Source organism: Bombina bombina, chromosome 7, assembly GCF_027579735.1.
Source record: "Bombina bombina isolate aBomBom1 chromosome 7, aBomBom1.pri, whole genome shotgun sequence".
In the NCBI taxonomy this organism is placed as follows: Eukaryota; Metazoa; Chordata; class Amphibia; order Anura; family Bombinatoridae; genus Bombina; species Bombina bombina.
The window spans coordinates 383588193-383607900 of NC_069505.1; the positions used below are offsets into that span (position 1 = coordinate 383588193).

The 19708-nt window shown below is 38.6% G+C and overlaps 1 protein-coding gene across 1 annotated transcript in view; it reads right to left on the bottom strand.

Annotated features, from left to right (window-relative positions):
- Positions 1-7786: 7786 nt before the first annotated feature.
- The window catches only part of MAPKAPK3 (MAPK activated protein kinase 3), a 180863-nt gene continuing 168941 nt past the window's right edge, over positions 7787-19708 (bottom strand). The window contains exon 10 of the mRNA XM_053721107.1: positions 7787-8645. Within this exon, the coding sequence (XP_053577082.1) occupies positions 8496-8645 (150 nt within the window). The 3' untranslated portion in view covers positions 7787-8495. The remainder of the gene's footprint in view (positions 8646-19708) is intronic.

The following is a 19708-nucleotide window of genomic DNA, read 5'->3' on the forward strand; positions in this document are numbered from 1 at the left end:
AGGGGTTATGAAGCAAGGCATCTCAATAGTGTTGCACAGTTGGGAACATGTGCAATTTCCCCTATTTATATACTGAAGCTTTGTTTAGCAGGGGCTTAAGATTTCAGACTCTTCATGTGCTGGGTTGAATTCACAGAACATACAAAAATAAATAAACAAATCCAGATTTACTGTGGCATTTCTGGATCTATTAACCTACTGCCCACAATCATTGATGCAGCAAACATAAACAATTACTATTTACCTTATAAAATGCAACCTACTTGTGAAACTTGTGTTTTAGCAAAAGTAAAAAATAAAATACAAATCCTCAGTATATCTACATATATCGTTTTCCATTCCAGCAGCCCCAACACAGCAATTAGCAGGTTAAACATACTGTGGTAATATCTGTCTAATGTAAGGCTGTGTAACATCTATATATACTAGGGTGCTTTGTGGTATCCTGCTATACAGATAATGAAGGGTTAATAATTTAACCCTTGCTTGCTTTTTTTGGTACTTGCTATAAATTAGATAATCCTCTAATATATTAGAGCAATTGTATTTTTGCCCTATTGTTTGCATATAACCATCTGTTTAACCTCTGCAAGGGGGTTAAACACATAATTAAAGTCCTCTACAGTGCAGCAATGCACTACTGGGAGCTTGCGGAGCATATCTAATGAGCCAATGATTAATTTGTGTAGCCACTAATCACCAGTGGTGCATTGCTGTTGCTGAGGCTATGTACAGTTAGGTCCGTAAATAATTGGACACTGACACAATTTTCATAATTCTGGTTCTGTAAGCCACCACAATGGATTAGAAAGGAAGCAACCGAGATGCAATTAAAGTGCAGACTTTCATCTTTAATTCAAGGGGTTGAACAAAAATATTCTATGAAACTTTAGGAATTGCAAACATTTTCATACACAGTCCCCTTATTTGAGGGGCTCAAATGTAATTGGACAAATTAACACAATCACAAATAAAATGTTCATTTTTAATACTTCGTTGAGAATCCTTTGCAGGCAATGACTGCTTGAAGTCTGTAACGCATGGACGTCACCAAACCCTAGGTTTCCTCCTATGTGATGCTCAGGTTGAGATCAGGTGATTGACTCGGCCATTGCAGAATATTCAACTTCTGGGTTGCTTTCGCAGTATGTTTTGGGTCATCGTCCATCTGTAAAGTGAAGTGCCGTCCAATCAACTTTGCTAAATTAGGCTAAATCTGAGCAGACCTTATACACTTCAGAATTAATTAGGCTGCTTCTGTCTTCTGTCACATTATCAATAAACACTAGTGACTAAGTGCCATTGGAAGCCATGCATGCCCATACCATCACACTGCCTCCATCATGTTTTACAGATGATGTGGTATGCTTCAGATCATAAAACGTACCAAGCCTTCTCCATCCTAAGGTTGATCTTAGTTTCATCTGTCTAAAGAATGCTGTTCCAGAACTGGGCTGGCTTTTTTAGATATTCCAATTCTAATCTGGCTTTTCTATTCTTGAGGCTTATGAATGGTTTGCACCTTGTGCTGAACCCTCTGTATTTGCTCTTGTGAAGTCTTCTCTTTATGGTAATAAAGATAATAAATAATGATATGCCTACATCCTGGAGAGTATTCTTTACTGTTGTGAAGGCGTTTTTCTTTACCATGGAAAGGATCCTACAATCATCCACCAGTGTTGTCTTCAGTGGACGTCCAGGTCTTTTTGTGCTGCAGAGCTCACCATTGCGTTCCTTTTTTTTTTTTTATCAGATTGTACCAAACTGTTGATATGGCCACTCCTAATGTTCCTCCTATCTCTGATGGCCTTTTTTACTCTCATTGAGAGCTCCATTGAACCCATGTTGTGGGTTCACAGCAACAGCTTCCAAATGCGAATGCCACACCTGGAATCAACTCCAGACCTTTTACCTGTCTATGAAACAGCTTTTGAGTCAATTGTCCAATTAGGTTTGGTCCCTTGAAAAAGAGGGGGCTAATATTAAAGAGCTGTAATTCCTAAACCCTTCCTCCAATTTGGATATGAATACCCTCAAATAAAAGGTAAGAGACTGAACTTTAAGAGAGGATATCTCCAATAGGTGTAAAACAGGTAGCTGGCGATAAGCACACTCTTTATTGCATGTAGTGTGCTGCAGGAGAGGACCAAAATAATTGTTTCAAGTGTTCAATGTCAGGGGCTATACATGTACTAGGGACAACAACGTTAAAGCTCCCCAGGATGCAGTGTCAAAATGTTCAATTGTAGTATTATAACAGTCAGTCGATAAGGACTTACCAGGCTCACTCGATCTAATGCTGGGGGAATTCCCTCACATCGAATGCCCTGCCTTCGGCATGTATCACTTCCACGCTGCTGTCGCTGACGAATGCGACTGACGTCACTGGGGGCGTCAGTCGCATTCGTCAGCGACAGCAGCATGGAAGTGATACACGCCGAAGGCAGGTCATTCGATGTCAGGGAATTCCCCCAGCATTAGATCGAGTGAGCCTGGTAAGTCCTTATCGACTGACTGTTATAATACTACAATTGAACATTTTGACACTGCATCCAGGGGAGCTTTAACGTTGTTGTGCCTAGTACATGTATAGCCCCTGGCATTGAACACTTGAAACAATCGCCAGCTACCTGTTTTACACCTATTGGAGATATCCTCTCTTTAGTTTGCATTTTGAAATAGGGGCCTGGTCACGCCTTTCTCCACAAGGTGTTTAATTCAGTGTATTGTTTGGGGATAGTCATTCAGGGATCCATGGATACTCAGCCTAACAGTGTGTACAGACCTGATAATCACAATAACTTTTTTTCATTACGCAATGCCCTAGAAAGAGATTCTCTAAATGAGGATGTCGATATTGTATTCTCATTGGACAGATCCAAGTATTCATTATCATCCTTATTTGAGGAGATGGAACAGTTTATTTTGAAAGAGAACAGATTAAAATGGGATGTCTGGACTTTACAAAGCTATTTGAAACTTAACATCATACCCAGAGGACTGAGGTTAAACAAATTTCCCACCTTCAGTACTGAGGATCAGGCATTTATAACAACTTGGAACAATGCACTTTCTGAATGTTCCTTCAAACTCATGAACTTATTAATTGATTATAAATTGACACAAATACAGTTTAAGTGTGGAACAGGAGGGAGAGATATCAGAGAAGAAGGAAGCTAATCAATATCAGTACTCTGAAGGGAGGGGTAGAAACAATAGGGGAAGACGCAGAGGCAGAGGTAGGGGGAGATCTAATAGGAGAATTCAGTTCTCAGACAGTGAGAATGATTCATTTGGGGACAGTTCAGCTTCTGGTGAGGAAGATAACTTTGAACGTCCATCACCAAAAATAAAAATTAGTCTACAGCTGATACTGGTGTGGTCCAACAAACTGCTAGACTCAAGGAGCCCCAAACAGCCCCAGTGTCTATCTTAAAAAAATCTAATGTATCAACTAGATATGTCCCACAGGTCATGAATGCACAAGTAACAGAAACTCCCAATGCAGGTGAGCAATTAGAACTCAATCAGGTTTTTTCCCTCCCCCCCCCCGACATCAGACGGGGGGGGGGAGGGGCAAGGTACAAGAGGGGCTCCCAAAGGGGGTTACCCACTACGGACCAATCTGAAACAGACTCGCTACAAGTAAAGAATAGTGTTATTAACTTAACATCCCACAGTTTAAGTACAGTTGAATTGAAAGTTCTAAGTTTGGGATTGGGATTTGCACCGACCCACTCATTCAATCTGTTCAACACTCTATTGGATGTTAACAAACTAGTCAGAAAGTTAACTCTAAAAAAACACTTTGCAGGTAGTGAGGACAAAGAAACTTTTGTGACAGAGAATACTGTTGTTGATGCATTGGAATTGAGCCAGGATTTAGACACTCTTGATTTTCAAGATCTTTGTGGTCTCTCTATACTTGAGTCTCTACAAACAGAAAATGTCTCAGACAGACCAAATAATGCCTCTACCCCTAAACTTAGATGTTCATCTAATTTTTACCCCATACACAGTCGGGGTCCCCACATAGAAAAGTTTCATAAAAGGGTAGAGTCTGATCTTACCAATTTGTTTTTTCCACAGAAAAAAACCTCATAACAATCTGACGAAATTGGAAAGAGAAGCTCTCGAGAAATTGAGCTCTAATAAAGAGTTGGTGATCCGTGCCACTGACAAGGGGGGTACGGTAGTGGTTATGACGAGAGAGAGTTTTGTCAATGAGGCCCTGAGGCAGTTAACCAATCCACTTGATTATAAGGTCCTACAATCAGACCCAACAAAACATTTTGTGAGAAAGCTGAGAGATTTGGTGGATGATGGAGTGCATCAGGGCTTCATTAACAAAGGTACGAGTGATTACTTAATTATCTCCCATCCGGTCATTCCGGTATTTAACCACTTACCCAAAGTGCATAAATCTATTGATAATGTAATGGGTAGACCCATTGTCAGCGGCATAGGATCACTTCTTGAACATTTGTCCGAATGGCTGGATTTAATTCTACAGCCAATGGTACGAGACCTCTGGAGCTACGTTCGAGATTCCAATCATATCTTGAACGTGGCCTCGGAGATTGAGTGGAGCAATGACTATAATTGGCTCACTGTGGATGTGAAGGCTTTGTACTCCTCAATTCCCCACGATAAGGGTTTATTAGCCATTTCTTTTTTTGTAGAGAAAAATTATACTGACAACCCTGATTTTTGCGCTTATCTAGTGCGAGTGACAAAGTTTCTTTTAGAGCAAAACTACTTTGAGTTCGAGGGGGTTTTCTACCTCCAGATGTGTGGTACCACTATGGGGGCAAAATTTGCCCCCTCCTATGCCAACCTCTTTATGGGGTGGTGGGAGTGAGAACACATATTTGGGGGTGGAAATCCCTTCGGCTCAAAGATAGTTGTTTACAAGAGATTCATAGATGATCTCTTGTTCACCTGGCAGGGGGACCATGAGAGCATACATTTGTTCATTCAGTACCTCAATGCCAATGAGCTTGGGATCAGCTTTACTTTTGAATGTGATACTCACAGTATCAACTATCTTGATCTGAGATTGAGTGGCATCCATGGGCAAAAAGTCTCTACCACAGTTTACAGAAAGCCTATCTCCGGGAATACCCTCCTGAACGCCTCCAGTTGCCATCCGGGGGGCGTGTTTAAGGGTATAGCAAAGGGACAACTCATTCGCTTGAAGCGAAATTGCTCAGATGATATGCAATTTGAGAATGAGTTGAGGGAACTTTGCAGGAGATTAGAGGAAAGAGGCTACCGAAAAAATGTAGTTGAATCAGCCAAAAAATCGGTAAGCAAAATTGACAGGTCAGACTTGCTTAAGAAGAAAGATACTAGGAAAAAACAAGGTTTTGGACGCGATCACATACTGTTTATAACTGAATATTCTGAACAGTTTCAGGAAATTTGTGATATAATTAGAAAACATTATCCAATTTTAAGAGCAGATGATGGATTAGCAAACATATCTACTAAGGATTGTAAATTTGCTTACAAAAAAAGCAGAACAATTGGTAATTGTGTTGCACCCACCAAGTTGCCCAAGTGCAGCGCAATTCCTCCTGGCTGTCTAGTGTGGGGATGTATAAATGCCACAATGTTTCCGGTGTGGCATGTGAAAAAGTGGTATTAGGGTCTGAATTCAGATCTTCAACCACAGGTCAGATATTTCAGAGACGTTCATGTCTCAATTGTCGATCCACTTTTGTCGTGTATGTGATCAATTGCATTATTTGTGACAGGCAGTACGTGGGGCTCACAACATGTGAAGTGAGATCCAGAATAAGAGAGCATCTGTCTAGTATTAAATATGGTACTGCCAGCACTCCGCTGGTTCAGCACTTTGCTCAGGTACACAACAAAAGTGCTAATTCTTTCAGATGGTCTTGTATAGAAAATATATCACCTCCAAAAAGAGGTGGTGACAGAGAGGTACTGCTAGGAAAGAGGGAAATCTTCTGGATTTTTAAACTGAAAACCAGATTTCCAGAAGGATTTAATTCGGATTATGATTTAATCAATTTTTGGCAGTAAAATCCCATTTTGCACTGTTGCTCTAATACTATTTTAATTTTGGCATCTATTGTATTAAATTGTCAACTATCTAAATATCCTGTCCCATCATATCTAACATTACTTACATAACATATAAGGGGACTACATACCTTTCATCCCTATATGGGATGTTGATTTAGCATATCTTTTCGCTAATGTTACTAACGTTTTTTGCTATTGCTACTAACGTGATTGGTTTAGTTTGCTATTGCTACTAACGTGATTGGTTTAGTTGAAGTTGTATTGAATTCAAACAAATTTAGTTTTGTATTACCCCAGGCTGAAATATTGCATAGTTAATGATTAATATTTCTGTAAATGAAATTCAATGTTTCACTGATGTCATTCAATTGGGTTTATTATAACAACTATGTTTTATTGTGTGAAATGGTCATGTACGCACTTATTATGTATGCAGTTACCATTCAAACATATTCATTATGGTGTTTAACTAATTACATATGCTAATTTTTTGTCAACCAATAGGAGGCGGCTTAGGGTGTTTTAAGGTGTTCTTACAACATGGTGAGTCAGCTTAGACTACGGCACAATGCCGAAACGCGTCAGCTGTCTATTTTGCTGACCTCCTTGTTCTTTCATGGACTGAGTATTCTATTTTTAACTTTGTACTAATAAAGATTGGTTTTATCCTATAACCCGACTGGTGCTCCCAATTTCTATGCTCTAACTGAACTTTAAACCCATATTTATTATTTAACTGAACATGAATTTATTTTGGTAAACTTGTGTCAGTGTCCAATTATTTACAGACCTAACTGTACATATTGTTTTCAACAAAGGTACCCAAGAGAACACATTTAATTTCATAGTAGAAATGAATTTAAAAATGACATACTCTATCTGCATCATTAAAGATTGCATTTGACTCTCCTAACACTTTAAGCAATCAGTATGGCTGAAATATATTACTAGTATTTAATGGGCTTGTTTTTTTTTTTTGGGGGGGGGTCTATCTGAGTGGGCGGAGCTATGCAAACCGTAAATGGGTGTGGCTCTGCAACAAAGTATCCCTGGATATTTTTTTAAATGTTGGCAAATATGGATGTCGAAACATTAATAAACGCATAGAGATATAATGGCTTTCATTTATTTTATACACCCAGTTTTGTTATAGACCCATGAAATAATTGAATTTCCCTACAATGTTAGTAATAGTGTAAGGGCAGCTGAATTCCAAAGCTGGATTACCCAGAGTTCCCACAGATCACATGACTGCAATGCTGAGTGACCATTTGTCAGATAGCAGCTTACTCCTTGTGCTGGCACCATATTTATACAGTCAATATGTGCAGGACCATGAATTTACGTTTATCTTTCATTCTCCCACAATGTACACGCAGTGCAACACACCTGTGTCCTTGTCAGTGTGTAGTTCCAGTGGGTTATAGGATAATATTGTTAGAATGGCCATGTCTCCTCCACCAAAAAATTGGGGAAAGAACAATAGGTGGGTTCATGTTATAGCCCCCCCCCAACTAAATCTGGTGGGTTTTGGGGAGTGGATAGGTATGTCCTGGATAGGTGTTGAGGGTGGGATCATGGGTGGTTAGAGTGGATAGGTATGTCCTGGATAGGTGTTGAGGGTGGGATCATGGGTGGTTAGTAGGTGGGTTTGTGGGTGTGTCGGAGGTCTACAATATTTGTTTACATATTGAATTGCTGCACTTTCATTTAAATGATAACATTTTGCAAGTTTAATGTCCCATTAAGTATTTTTATTTGTGATATTTTTACTGATGGTTGTTGTGTAAATAGAAAAATAGCAAAAGTCACTGAAATGCTAGATGAAGGTCGAGTATTTGCCATTCATTGGTATCCAACTAAAGGGCCGCTGTAAACACAGCACCAATCAAAATGTCACTATTATTCCTTCTGCCATTCAAAATATTGCACAAAGCAAAGGTTAAGCTGTGGAATGCCAGATTTTTGCAAAACGTTGACGTCCAAGGGTTAATTCTAACCCTATGACATATTTGTCTGTGCCAATTTAGTGCCATTATTCCATATGAAGGTATTTTGATCAGCACGAACATTTCAAAATTAAAAGATGTCAGGGAAAATGGGATGGATGACATACATTCATTGTCATTGGTGGATAAGATGCAGGCTTTAGCCAATCAGAAAATTGACTTTGGTTTGAGTTATCTAAAATGAAATTCTAACCACACCCATTTTATAAATATTTATACGTATATACACAGCACATGGTTCTCTCGGAAAATTACAGCAAAAAGAATTTCAGCACAATTACAAAGAGAACCCCAATGACAATAAGCTCTTAATGGTCATCCCAAAGAAGCATATCTGTTCCATCTTTCAGTGACTATCTTGATATGCACTGAGGGTTCGGACTCTGGAACCACAGGGCAAAGACTCTGTCCACCATGTGCTGATATCCAGTCCTATTGGTTGTTGCAACCCGGAGGTGAGGCTCCATCTGTCTGTTTCTTGCGTCTCTTGTTGAGCAGTCGATTGGTGGAAGAGTTGAGATCTTTGATCTTAACCTGGTCATAATCTACTCTCATTGTGGCCAAAGCACTGGTCATCTCCTCCTGAAAGAGAAGAAGAAAACAAATTATTGACAAAGTTTTGATCGGGGAGGATGAACACAAATAAAGAGGTTGAGGAAATTGGGAAAGAGAGGTTTGAGAGGAATTTATTCCAATCCATCTGCATTCCTGTTTAGTGAATTCCATTCCGTTTCATTGGTTGTTCAAATTCAAAAAAATCTGAAAAGCCCACAATATTTCACTTATCATTTGTCTAATATATTCGTACAATGATAATTCAAAATTCTTCACCTCTATAAAAAATTTTTTTCGAGTTTTGAAGCTGCATATTTTGGTTGCTGGCATAGGTTTTAATAGTCAGATACAGCATGCAATTTACTTCTATTATTAAATTGACTTGATTATTTTTGCAGCTCATCAATTTACTTTAACTATGTGTTTAACCCCCTTGGAGGGCGCAAATGCATAGTTCTATGCAAGCATCAGTGCATTAATGAAATTAAAGCACCTTTGAATAATTTAAAGGGACATTAAACACTTTACGATGGTAATATAAAATGATAAATCGTATATATATATATAAAAATAAAATCTGCAATATACTTTCAATATATATTTTGTTCCCTATTCCTATAATTCCATTATGAAATTGTGAGCATTTCAGTTCCTGTTAGAAATTGAAGTGCAGAACACTGTTATATTCCACACAGCCATTGGCTGCACACTCTACTGACCTATTTATAATTGTCCCTAATATATGCCTCAGGAACTCACTGATAAGATGCATTGTCCTACGCCAGGTATATGCAACATTAGACTAAAGTCAGACCAATGGCCCATGAACACATTTATGCCTAAAATATGCCACATCAGAGCCCAGGATCAAGTGCAAAGCATCCTTACACCTTTGTTTATACTAGATATATACTAAATCAGACCAGTTGCACCAGGCCAGATACATGGTTCCCTGCGCTTCTCATAGGCCAGATATGTGCCACATTAGATCCTAACCACAGACAAGATACATGACTCCCTAAAGCACTTTAGACATGGCATGTGCCACATCAGTACCGCAGACCAGTTGTCCAGCCCCCCACAGCTTCATTATGCTAAGTAAATTCCCTATTACTTAGAGCCCAACGACCAGATGAGCATGTTTAGGTGCATACAAACCTGTAAATGTCTACAAACACACACACTATACCCTATATACTATATCCCTGCAAACTAGGCATTCATTGAACACAGGGCTTGTTGAATCAGGAGTCTCTAAATTATAATGTGCCTGGACACTTCTGTTCCACCCCCTGTTCATGCCTATGAATATTAGACTATATGACTGTGCTGGGAGGAAGCTATTGGGCTGGTCTAATATGCTACCATCAAGTGTTTGCCCCCAAAAAATAATGCAGATTTATTTCTATGCCCCTGTGCGAGGCCCCATCTTGAGTGAGGCCTTAGGGGATTGCCTACTTGGCCTAATGGTAGAGCCGCCTGTGATAGACACTTAGGGGCCTATCTATCAAGCTCCGAAAGGAGCTTGACGGCCCGTGTTTCTGGCGAGTCTTCAGACTCGCCAGAAACAGCAGTTATGAAGCAGCGGTCACAAAGACCGCTGCTCCATAACCCTGTCTGCCTGCTCTGAGCAGGTGGACAGGAATCTCAACAATTTAACCCAATCGAGTATGATCAAGTCGATTGACAGCTCCCTGCTGGCGGCCCATTGGCCGCGAGTCTGCAGGGGGTGGCGTTGCAGCAGCAGGTCTTGTGAGCTGCTGGTGCAATGTTAAATGCGGAGAGCGTATTGATCTCCTCATTCAGCGATGTCTTGCGCACCTGATCCTCACTGTCGGATCAGGTCCTCAAGACATTTCTTAAATATGCCTCTTAAACTTTACACTTATTTTGTCACTATTTAAGCAACTAATGAAACTTTACATGTTATTCTTAGACTAATCTTTTCTTTGACTGCATCATTCTATCTAGCATTTGTTTAGTGTTTAATATTAAGAAAAAGTTTGTAGGGAGTGAAAGAGTTAAATTATAAAGTATAGCTGTGGTTAATTATAACCAGATATACACTGCGGACAACAAATAATTACTTAGATTAACGAAATTACATGAAGCAACAAAGGAAGAAGGAATTCCACAGCGTAAAAATACACAAGTGCTATATCTTTTATCAAGACATAAGAAAAATCGAAACAATATAAAGTACAGTTTATATTCCAAAATTTAAAATGACTTATTTGGCATTAAACTAAGCTGTACACCTCTAGAGCAGGTTAAAATCACATCAAATTTCACAAGTTTACTTATTAATATAGTCACAATGGGACACAGCCCTAATTAATAATTATACAAATATTTGTTATAGTGTGGGTAAATCTCGGTATATAATCATCTTCGGTCACCCTGCACATAGAAATATTAGTCACAGACAGGTACTGCGTTAATATTTTCACAATCTAGTCAGTTTGTTGCAATTTTTGTTTAAAGGGACACTAAAACCAAATTTTTTTCTTTTGTGATTCAGATAGAGCATGCAATTTTAAGCAACGTTCTAATTTACTCCTATTATCAATTTTTCTTTGTTCTCTTGCTATCTTTATTTGAAAAAGAAAGTCCAGTACCCTGGACAGCACTTGTTTATTGGTGGATGAATTTATCCACTAATCAGCAAGAACAACCCAGGTTGTTCACCAAAAATGGGCCGGCATCTAAACTTACATTCTTGCTTTTCAAATAAAGATACCAAGAGAATGAGGAACATTTGCTAATAGGAGTAAATTAGAAAGTTGCTTAAAATTGCATGCTCTATCTGAAGCACAAAATAAAAAAAATGTTCAGTGTCCCTTTAAGAAATTGAATATTACTTAGTTAATCCTAGTGTTTAATGTCCCTTTAAGCTTTTTTGCACATGATCAATTTGCATGTTATTTTGTGGTTTTCGAAAAAAATAAAAAATATTGCTCAAAATAAAATTTAAAATAGAAAAATACACACATGCGTACAATTTGAAACACCTTTCAAATTTACTTCTATTATTTAATTTGCTTCCTTCTCTTGTTATCCTTTTGCTGAAAGGTTTATCTAGGTAGGCTCAGGGGCAGCAAAGAACCTAGGTTCTAGCTGCTGATTGGTGGCTGAATATATTAACCGATTGTCCTTGGTTCACCCATGTGTTCAGTTAAAAAACAGTAGCGCATTGCTGCTTCTTCAACAACTGATACCAAGAGAATTAAGCAAATTTGATACAGGAAGTAAACTGGAAAGTTGTTTAAAATTGTATGTTCTACCTAAATCATGAAATAATTTTTTTTGTGTTTCATGTCCCTTTAAATACTATCATGTTGTTAATTTAAATCTGGATGTGAGCAAACATTACATGCACTAATTATTTAAATCATGTAATTTTTGCATTAAAGACCTAAGATAGCTATGGGCTAGATTAGTGATGCTTAATGGGTGCAGGTTAGCACGCCTAATACAAGTTTAAAGTAAATTATTTGCGTGTGTGCAAAATCCTATGCACGCTAACTGCAGGACTTGGGATATCGCAATCGTGTTAACTTCTCCCCATAGACTTCAATGAAGAGAGCTTTGAAAAAAACAAAAAAAACAGGGGTGCGGTGCTAACGAGCAGTTTTCCCTCACCGCTCACTTACAGACAACGCTGGTATTACGGGTTTTTACAAACCCGGCGTTAAAAGACAAGAAGTGAGCGTTGAGCAAAATTTTGCTCCAAATTTCACTTCAATACCAGCGCTGCTTAAAGGGACACTGTACCCAAATTTTTTCTTTCATGATTCAGATAGAGCATGCAATTTTAAGCAACTTTCTAATTTACTCCTATGATCAAATTTTATTCATTCTCTTGGTATCTTTATTTTAAAGGCAATAATTTAAGTTTAGATGCCGGCCCATTTTTGTTGAACAACCTGGGTTGTCCTTGCTGATTGGACAGCACCAATAAACAAGTGCTGTCCATGGTTCTGAACCACAAATTGGCTGGCTCCTTAGCTTAGATGCCTTCTTTTTCAAATAAAGAAAGCAAGAGAACGAAGAACAATTGATAATAGGAGTAAATTAGAAAGTTGCTTAAAATTGCATGCTCTTTCTGAATCATGAAAGAAAAAATTTGGGTACAGTGTCCCTTTAAGTCAGCGGTGAGCTGGTGTAATGTGCTTGTGCACGATTTCCCCATAGGAATCAATGGGGAGAGCCGGCTGCAAACACCTGCAAAAAAGCAGCGTTTAGCTCCTAACGCAGCCCCATTGATTCCTATGGGGAAATAAAATTTATGTCTACACCTAACACCCTAACATGAACCCCGAGTTTAAACACCCCTAACCTTACACTTATTAACCCCTAGTCTTCCGCCCTGACAATGCTGACACCTACATTATATTATTAACCCCTAATAGCAAGCTTAGGGTTTATTTTTATTTTACAGGCAAGTTTGTATTTAATTTAACTAGGTAGACTAGTTACTAAATAGTTATTAACTATTTACTAACTACCTAGTTAAAATAAATACAAAAGTACCTGTAAAATAAAACCTAACCTAAGTTACAATTACACCTAACACTACACTATAAGTAAATTAATTCCCTAAATTAAATACAATTAAATAAAATGATCTAAAGTACACAAAACCCCCCCCCACTAAATTACAGAAAATAATAAACAAGTTACAAGAATTTTAAACTAATTACACCTAATCTAATCCCACTAACTAAATAAAAAAGTCCCCCAAAAATAAAAAAGCCCTACCCTACACTAAATTACAAATTGCCCTTAAAAGGGCCTTTTGCGGGGCATTGCCCCAAAGTAATCAGCTCTTTTACCTGTAAAAAAAATTACAAATCCCCCCCCCAACATTAAAACTCAACACCCACACAACCAACCCTACTCTAAAACCCACCCAATACCCCCTTAAAAAACCTAACACTAACCCCTTGAAGATCACCTTACCAGGAGAAGTCTTCACCCAACCGGGCCGAAGTCCTCAACGAATCCGGCAGAAGTGGTCCTCCAGACGGGCAGAAATCTTCATCCAGACGGCATCTTCTATCTTCATCCATCCGGCACGGAGCGGGTCCATCTTCAAGATATCCGACGCGGAGCATCCTCTTCTTTCCACAGCTTCTTGCCAATCAGCCAATAGGATTGAGCTGGCATTCTATTGGCTGTTCCAATAGAATTTGGGGGATTTGTAATTTTTTTACAGGTAAAAGAGCTGATTACTTTGGGGCAATGCCCCGCAAAAGGCCCTTTTAAGGGCTATTTGTAATTTAGTGTAGGGTAGGGCTTTTTTTATTTTGGGGGGGCTTTTTTATTTTGTTAGTGGGATTAGATTAGGTGTAATTTAAAATTCTTGTAATTTGTTTATTATTTTCTGTAATTTAGTGTTTGTTTTTGTACTTTAGATCATTTTATTTAATTGTATTTAATTTTAATTAATTTAGGGAATTAATTTAATTATAGTGTAGTGTTAGGTGTAATTGTAACTTAGGTTAGGTTTTATTTTACAGTTACTTTTGTATTTATTTTAACTAGGTAGTTGTTAAATAGTTAATAACTATTTAGTAACTATTCTACCTAGATAAAATAAATACAAACTTGCCTGTAAAATATAAATAAACCCTAAGCTAGATATAATGTAACTATTAGTTATATTGTAGCTAGCTTAGGGTTTATTTTATAGGTAAGTACCGGTATTTAGTTTTAAATAGGAATTATTTAGTTAATGATAGGAATTTTATTTAGATTTATTTTAATTATATTTAAAGGGACATAAAACCCACATTTTTTCTTTCATGATTCAGATAGAGCATACAATTTTGAGCAACTTTCTAATTTACTTCTATTATCTAATTTGCTCCAATCTCTTGATATTCTTTGCTGAAAAGCATATCTAGATATGCTCAGTAGCTGATGATTGGGTACTGCACATAGATGCCTCATGTGATTGGCTCACACATGTGCATTGCTATTTCTTCAACAAAGTATATCTAAAGAATGAAGCAAATTAGATAATAGAAGTAAATTGCAACATTGTTTAAAATTGTATTCTCTACCTGAATCATGAAAGAAAAATTGTGGGTTTAGTGTCCCTTTAAGTTAGGGGGTGTTATGGTTAGGCTTAGACTTAGATTTAGGGGTTAATAACTTTAATATAGTGGGGGCGACATTGGGGGCGGCAGATTAGGGGTTAATAAATGTAGGTAGGTGTCCGCGATATTAGGGACTGATGATTAGGGGTTAATAATATTTAACTAGTGTTTGCGATTCGGGAGTCCGGCGGTTTAGGGTTTAATATATTTATTATAGTGGCAGCGATGTCCGGTTCGGCAGATTAGGGGTTCATTTTTTTTATAGTATTTGCGATGTGGGAGGGCCTTGGTTTAGGGGTTAATAGGTAGTTTATGGGTGTTAGTGTACTTTTTAGAACTTTAGTTTAGAGTTGTATGCTACGGCGTTGCAGTGTAAAACTCTTAACTACTGACTTTAAAATGCGGTACCAGTCTTGACAGGATAGGGTCTACCGCTCACTTTTTGTCAGACTCGTAATACCGGCTCTATGCAAGTCCCATTGAAAAAAGAGGATACGCAATTTACGTAAGTGGATTTGCGGTATTTCCAAGTCTGGCCAAAAAAGTGAGCGGTAGACCTGTACCTGCAAGACTCGTAATACCATCGGTAGGGAAAAAGCAACGTTACCACCTGTTAACACTGCTTTTTCAGCCTAACGCAAAATTCATAATCTAGCCGACTGGTAGTTATGAATATTTTACATTCAAATGTTCTTCACATAGAACAAAAAATATGAGTTGCTGTTATATATCGCCCCCCTGGCTTCTCAACTCAATTTATTGATCATTTTGCATCCTGGCTACATTATTTCCTCTCCTCAGACATGCCTGCCCTCATCCTTGGGGATTTCAACCTCCCTGTCAACATTCCCACCGCCCCTGCTGCAAGAAAACTTCTCCAGATCACTTCCTCTTACGGTCTGTCACTATGGTCTGACTCTCCCACTCAGCTCTCTCGTGGCTCTCCTCTTACCTGTCTAACCAGACCTTTAATGTTACCTTCTCTGGCACATCCGCTGACCCTTTACCACTGTCTGTTGGGGTACCACAAGGCTCTGTCCTCGGTCCCCGTCTCTTCTCAATTTATACATCATCCTTAGGTTCCTAAATACAGTCCCATGGGTTTCAATACCATTTGTATGCTGATGATACCCAAATCTACATCTCTGCACCAGACCTTCCCCCTTCCTTACTAATTCATATCACTAAGAGGCCGAATTATCAAAGGTCTTGCGGACCTGATCCGACAGTGAGGATCAGGTCCACAAGACCTCGCTGAATGCGGAGAGCAATACGCTCTCCGTATTCAGCATTGCACCAGCAGCTCACAAGAGCTGCTGGTGCAACGCCGCCCCCTGCAGACTCGCGGCCAATGGGCCGCCAGCAGGGGGCGTCAATCAACCTGATCGGGTTGAATTGTGGCGATTCCTGTCCGCCTCATCAGAGCAGGCGGACAGGGTTATGGAGCAGCGGTGCTTAGACCGCTGCTTCATAACTGCTGTTTCTGGCGAGCCTACAGGCTCGCCAGAAACACGGGCTGTCAAGCTCAATTCGGAGCTTGACACATACGCCCCTAACTGCCTTTCTAATATTTCATCCTGGATGTCCTCTCACTACCTTAAGCTAAAGCTCTCAAAAACTGAGCTCCTTAATTCCCCCCCCCCCATCAACCAAAATACTCACCCCCAACTTTCTTTAACTGTTGATAATAACATCATTACCCCAACCCCGCATGCCCCATGTCTTAGAGTTACATTTGACTCTGATCTCTCTTTCACTCCCACATCCAGTCTTTGGCCAATTCTTGCCGCCTCCACCTCAAAAACATCTCCAAAATTCGCAACTTCCTCACACAAGACACAACTAAGACTTTAACCCACTCTCTCATCATTTCCCGAATTGACTATTGCAACTCCATCCTCTCCAGCCTCCCTTGCTGCAGTCTATCTCCCTTACAATCCATAATAAATGCCCCTGCTAGGCTCATCTTCCTTACACGTCGCCCCTCATCTGCTGCACCTCTCTGCCAGTCCCTTCACTGGCTTCCTCTAACCTCCAGAATAAAACATAAAATCCTGAATATAACTTTTACAGCTCTCAATAACACTGCTCCTCCCTATATCTCCAACCTAGTCTCAAGATACTTGCCCTCCCGTCCCCTTCGCTCTGCTCATGACCTCCTTCTCTCCTCCTCTCTTGTCACCTCCTCACATTCTCGTCTACAAGACTTCTCCAAACTAGCTTCTATTTTGTGGAACTCTCTGCCTCGCTCTATACGACTCTCCCCTAGTTTTCAAACTTTTAAACGCTCCTTAAAGACTCTACTGTTCAGGGATGTATATAATTTACACTAACACTTTTCTATCTTAGTCCCTCTTCTCCTTTAGCTTTCTCCCTGAACCCCCTTAGCATGTAAGCCTCCGAGCCTAGCTGCTCTGTAGATCACCCTCATGAGAGATGATTTACAACAGTGAAATTCTTGGCTGGGCCCTCTATCCTTTTGCCTCCAATAGCTGTCACCTTGCATATTAGACCCATGTCTTTAGCGCTGCGGAACCTTTTGGCGCTCTACAAATAACTGATAATAATAATAATAATTTTCTTTATACATATTCATTTATATATATATATATATATATATATATATATATATATATTTGTACATATATATATATATATATATATATGATTTTTTTTGTAAAATATATATCTCTATGAATATATACAAGTATAGATCTATCTATCTAGCTATCTATCTATCTATATATACATATATATATATTTAAAAATACAAAGAACATTTTCTACTATGTAAAGAACATTGGAATGTAAAATATATACATTAAATACTCAGAATTTTTTTTTAAATTAATATTAAAATTGATTTAAAATTATTTTTAAAATTTTAAGGTATTTAAGTGGAAAGGGCTCCAGGGTGTGTATATACACTCACCGGCCACTTTATTAGGTACACCTTGCTAGTACCGGGTTGGAACCTATTTTGCCTTCAGAACTGCCTAAATTCTTTGTGGCATAGATTCAACAAGGTGTTGGAAACATTCCTCAGAGATTTTAGTCCATATTGACATAATAGCATCACGCAGTTGCTGCAGATTTGTCGGCTGCACATCCATGATGCAAATCTTCTGTTCCACCACATCCCGAAGGTGCTCTATTGGATTGAGATCTGGTGACTGTGAAAGCCATTGAAGTACAATGAACTCATTGTCATGTTCAAGAAATCAGTTTGAGATGATTTGAGCTTTGTGACATGGTGCATTATCCTGCTGGAAGTAGCCATCAGAAGATGGGTACACTGTAGTCATAAAGGGATGGACATGGTCAGCAACAATACTCAGGTAGGCCGTGATCAATTGGTACTAAGGGGCCCCAAAGTGTGCCAAGAAAATATCCCCTACACCCTTACATCATCACCACCAGCCTGAACCGTTGATACAAGGCAGGATGGATCCATGCTTTCATGTTGTTTACCCCAAACTCTGACACTACCATCTGAATGTTGCAGCTGAAATTAAGACTCATCAGACCAGGCAACATTTTTCCAATCTCCTGTTGTCAAATTTTGGTGAGCCTGTGCAAATTGTAGCCTCAGTTTCCTGTTCTTAGCTGACAGGAGTGCCACCCGGTGTGGTCTTCTGCTGCTGTAGCCAATCTGCTTCAAGGTTTGATGTGTTGTGTGTTTAGAGATGGCATTCTGCATACCTTGGTTGTAACAAGTGGTTATTTGAGTTACTGTTGCCTTTCTATCATCTCAAACCAGTCTGCCCATTCTCCTCTGACATCAACAAGGCATTGTCATCCACACAACTGCCGCTCACTGGATATTTTCTCTTTTTCAGATCATTATCTGTAAACCCTAGAGATGGTTGTGCGTGAAAATCCAAGTAGATCAGCAGTTTTTTTAAATACTCAGACCAGCCCATCTGGAACCAACAACCATGTCACATTCAAAGTCACTTAAATCCCCTTTCATCCCCATTCTGATGCTCAATTTGAACTTCAGCAATTCGTCTTCACCATGTCTAGATACATAAATGCATTGAGCTGCTGCCATGTTATTGGCTGATTAGCAATTTGTGTTACCAAGCAATTTTAAACAGGTGTACCTAATAAAGTGGCCAGTGAGTGTATATATGTGTATATATATATATATATATATATATATATATATATATATATATATATGTACATGTGTATATATGTGTTTATAGGTGTGTGTATATATGTGTTTATATATGTATATATGTATGTGCCAGATCTGAAACAGATGACGGGTTTTACAAATTAGGGACAAAAAATGGTGCTCTGAAGCAACTATGTAACCGATCACAGTTAACTCTATGCAAAGAAAAAATGTATTATGAGAATAAGGTACTCATTAGGTCATCTTTGTGTGTTTGAGATACAATTTTAACTTTATCTTTCGATGTTTAGTTAAAGGGACAGTCTACACCAGAATTTTTATTGTTTTAAAAGACAGATTATCCCTTTATTACCCATTCCCCAGTTTTGCATAACCAACACAGTTATATTAATATACTTTTAACCTCTGTTATTATCTTGTATCTAAGCCTCTGCAAACTGCCCCTTTATTTCAGTTGTTTTGACAGACTTGCAGTTTAGCCAATCAGTGCCTGCTCCCAGATAACTTCTCGTGCACAAGCATAGTGTTATCTATATGAAACACATGAACTAACACCCTCTAGTGGTGAAAAATTGTTAAAATGCATTCTGAAAAGAGGTGGCCTTCAAGGTCTAAGAAATTAGCATATGAACCTCCTAGGTTAAGCTTTCAACTAAGAATACCAAGAGAACAAAGCAAAATTGGTGATAAAAGTAAATTGGAAAATTGTTTAAAATGACATGCCCTATCACAATCATGAAAGTTTATTTTGGCCTAGACTATCCCTTTAATGTACACATGAACTAGTCAATTTACACATTATCTAGTTAAAGTGTAGAACACATTTAGGGGTCTATTTAACA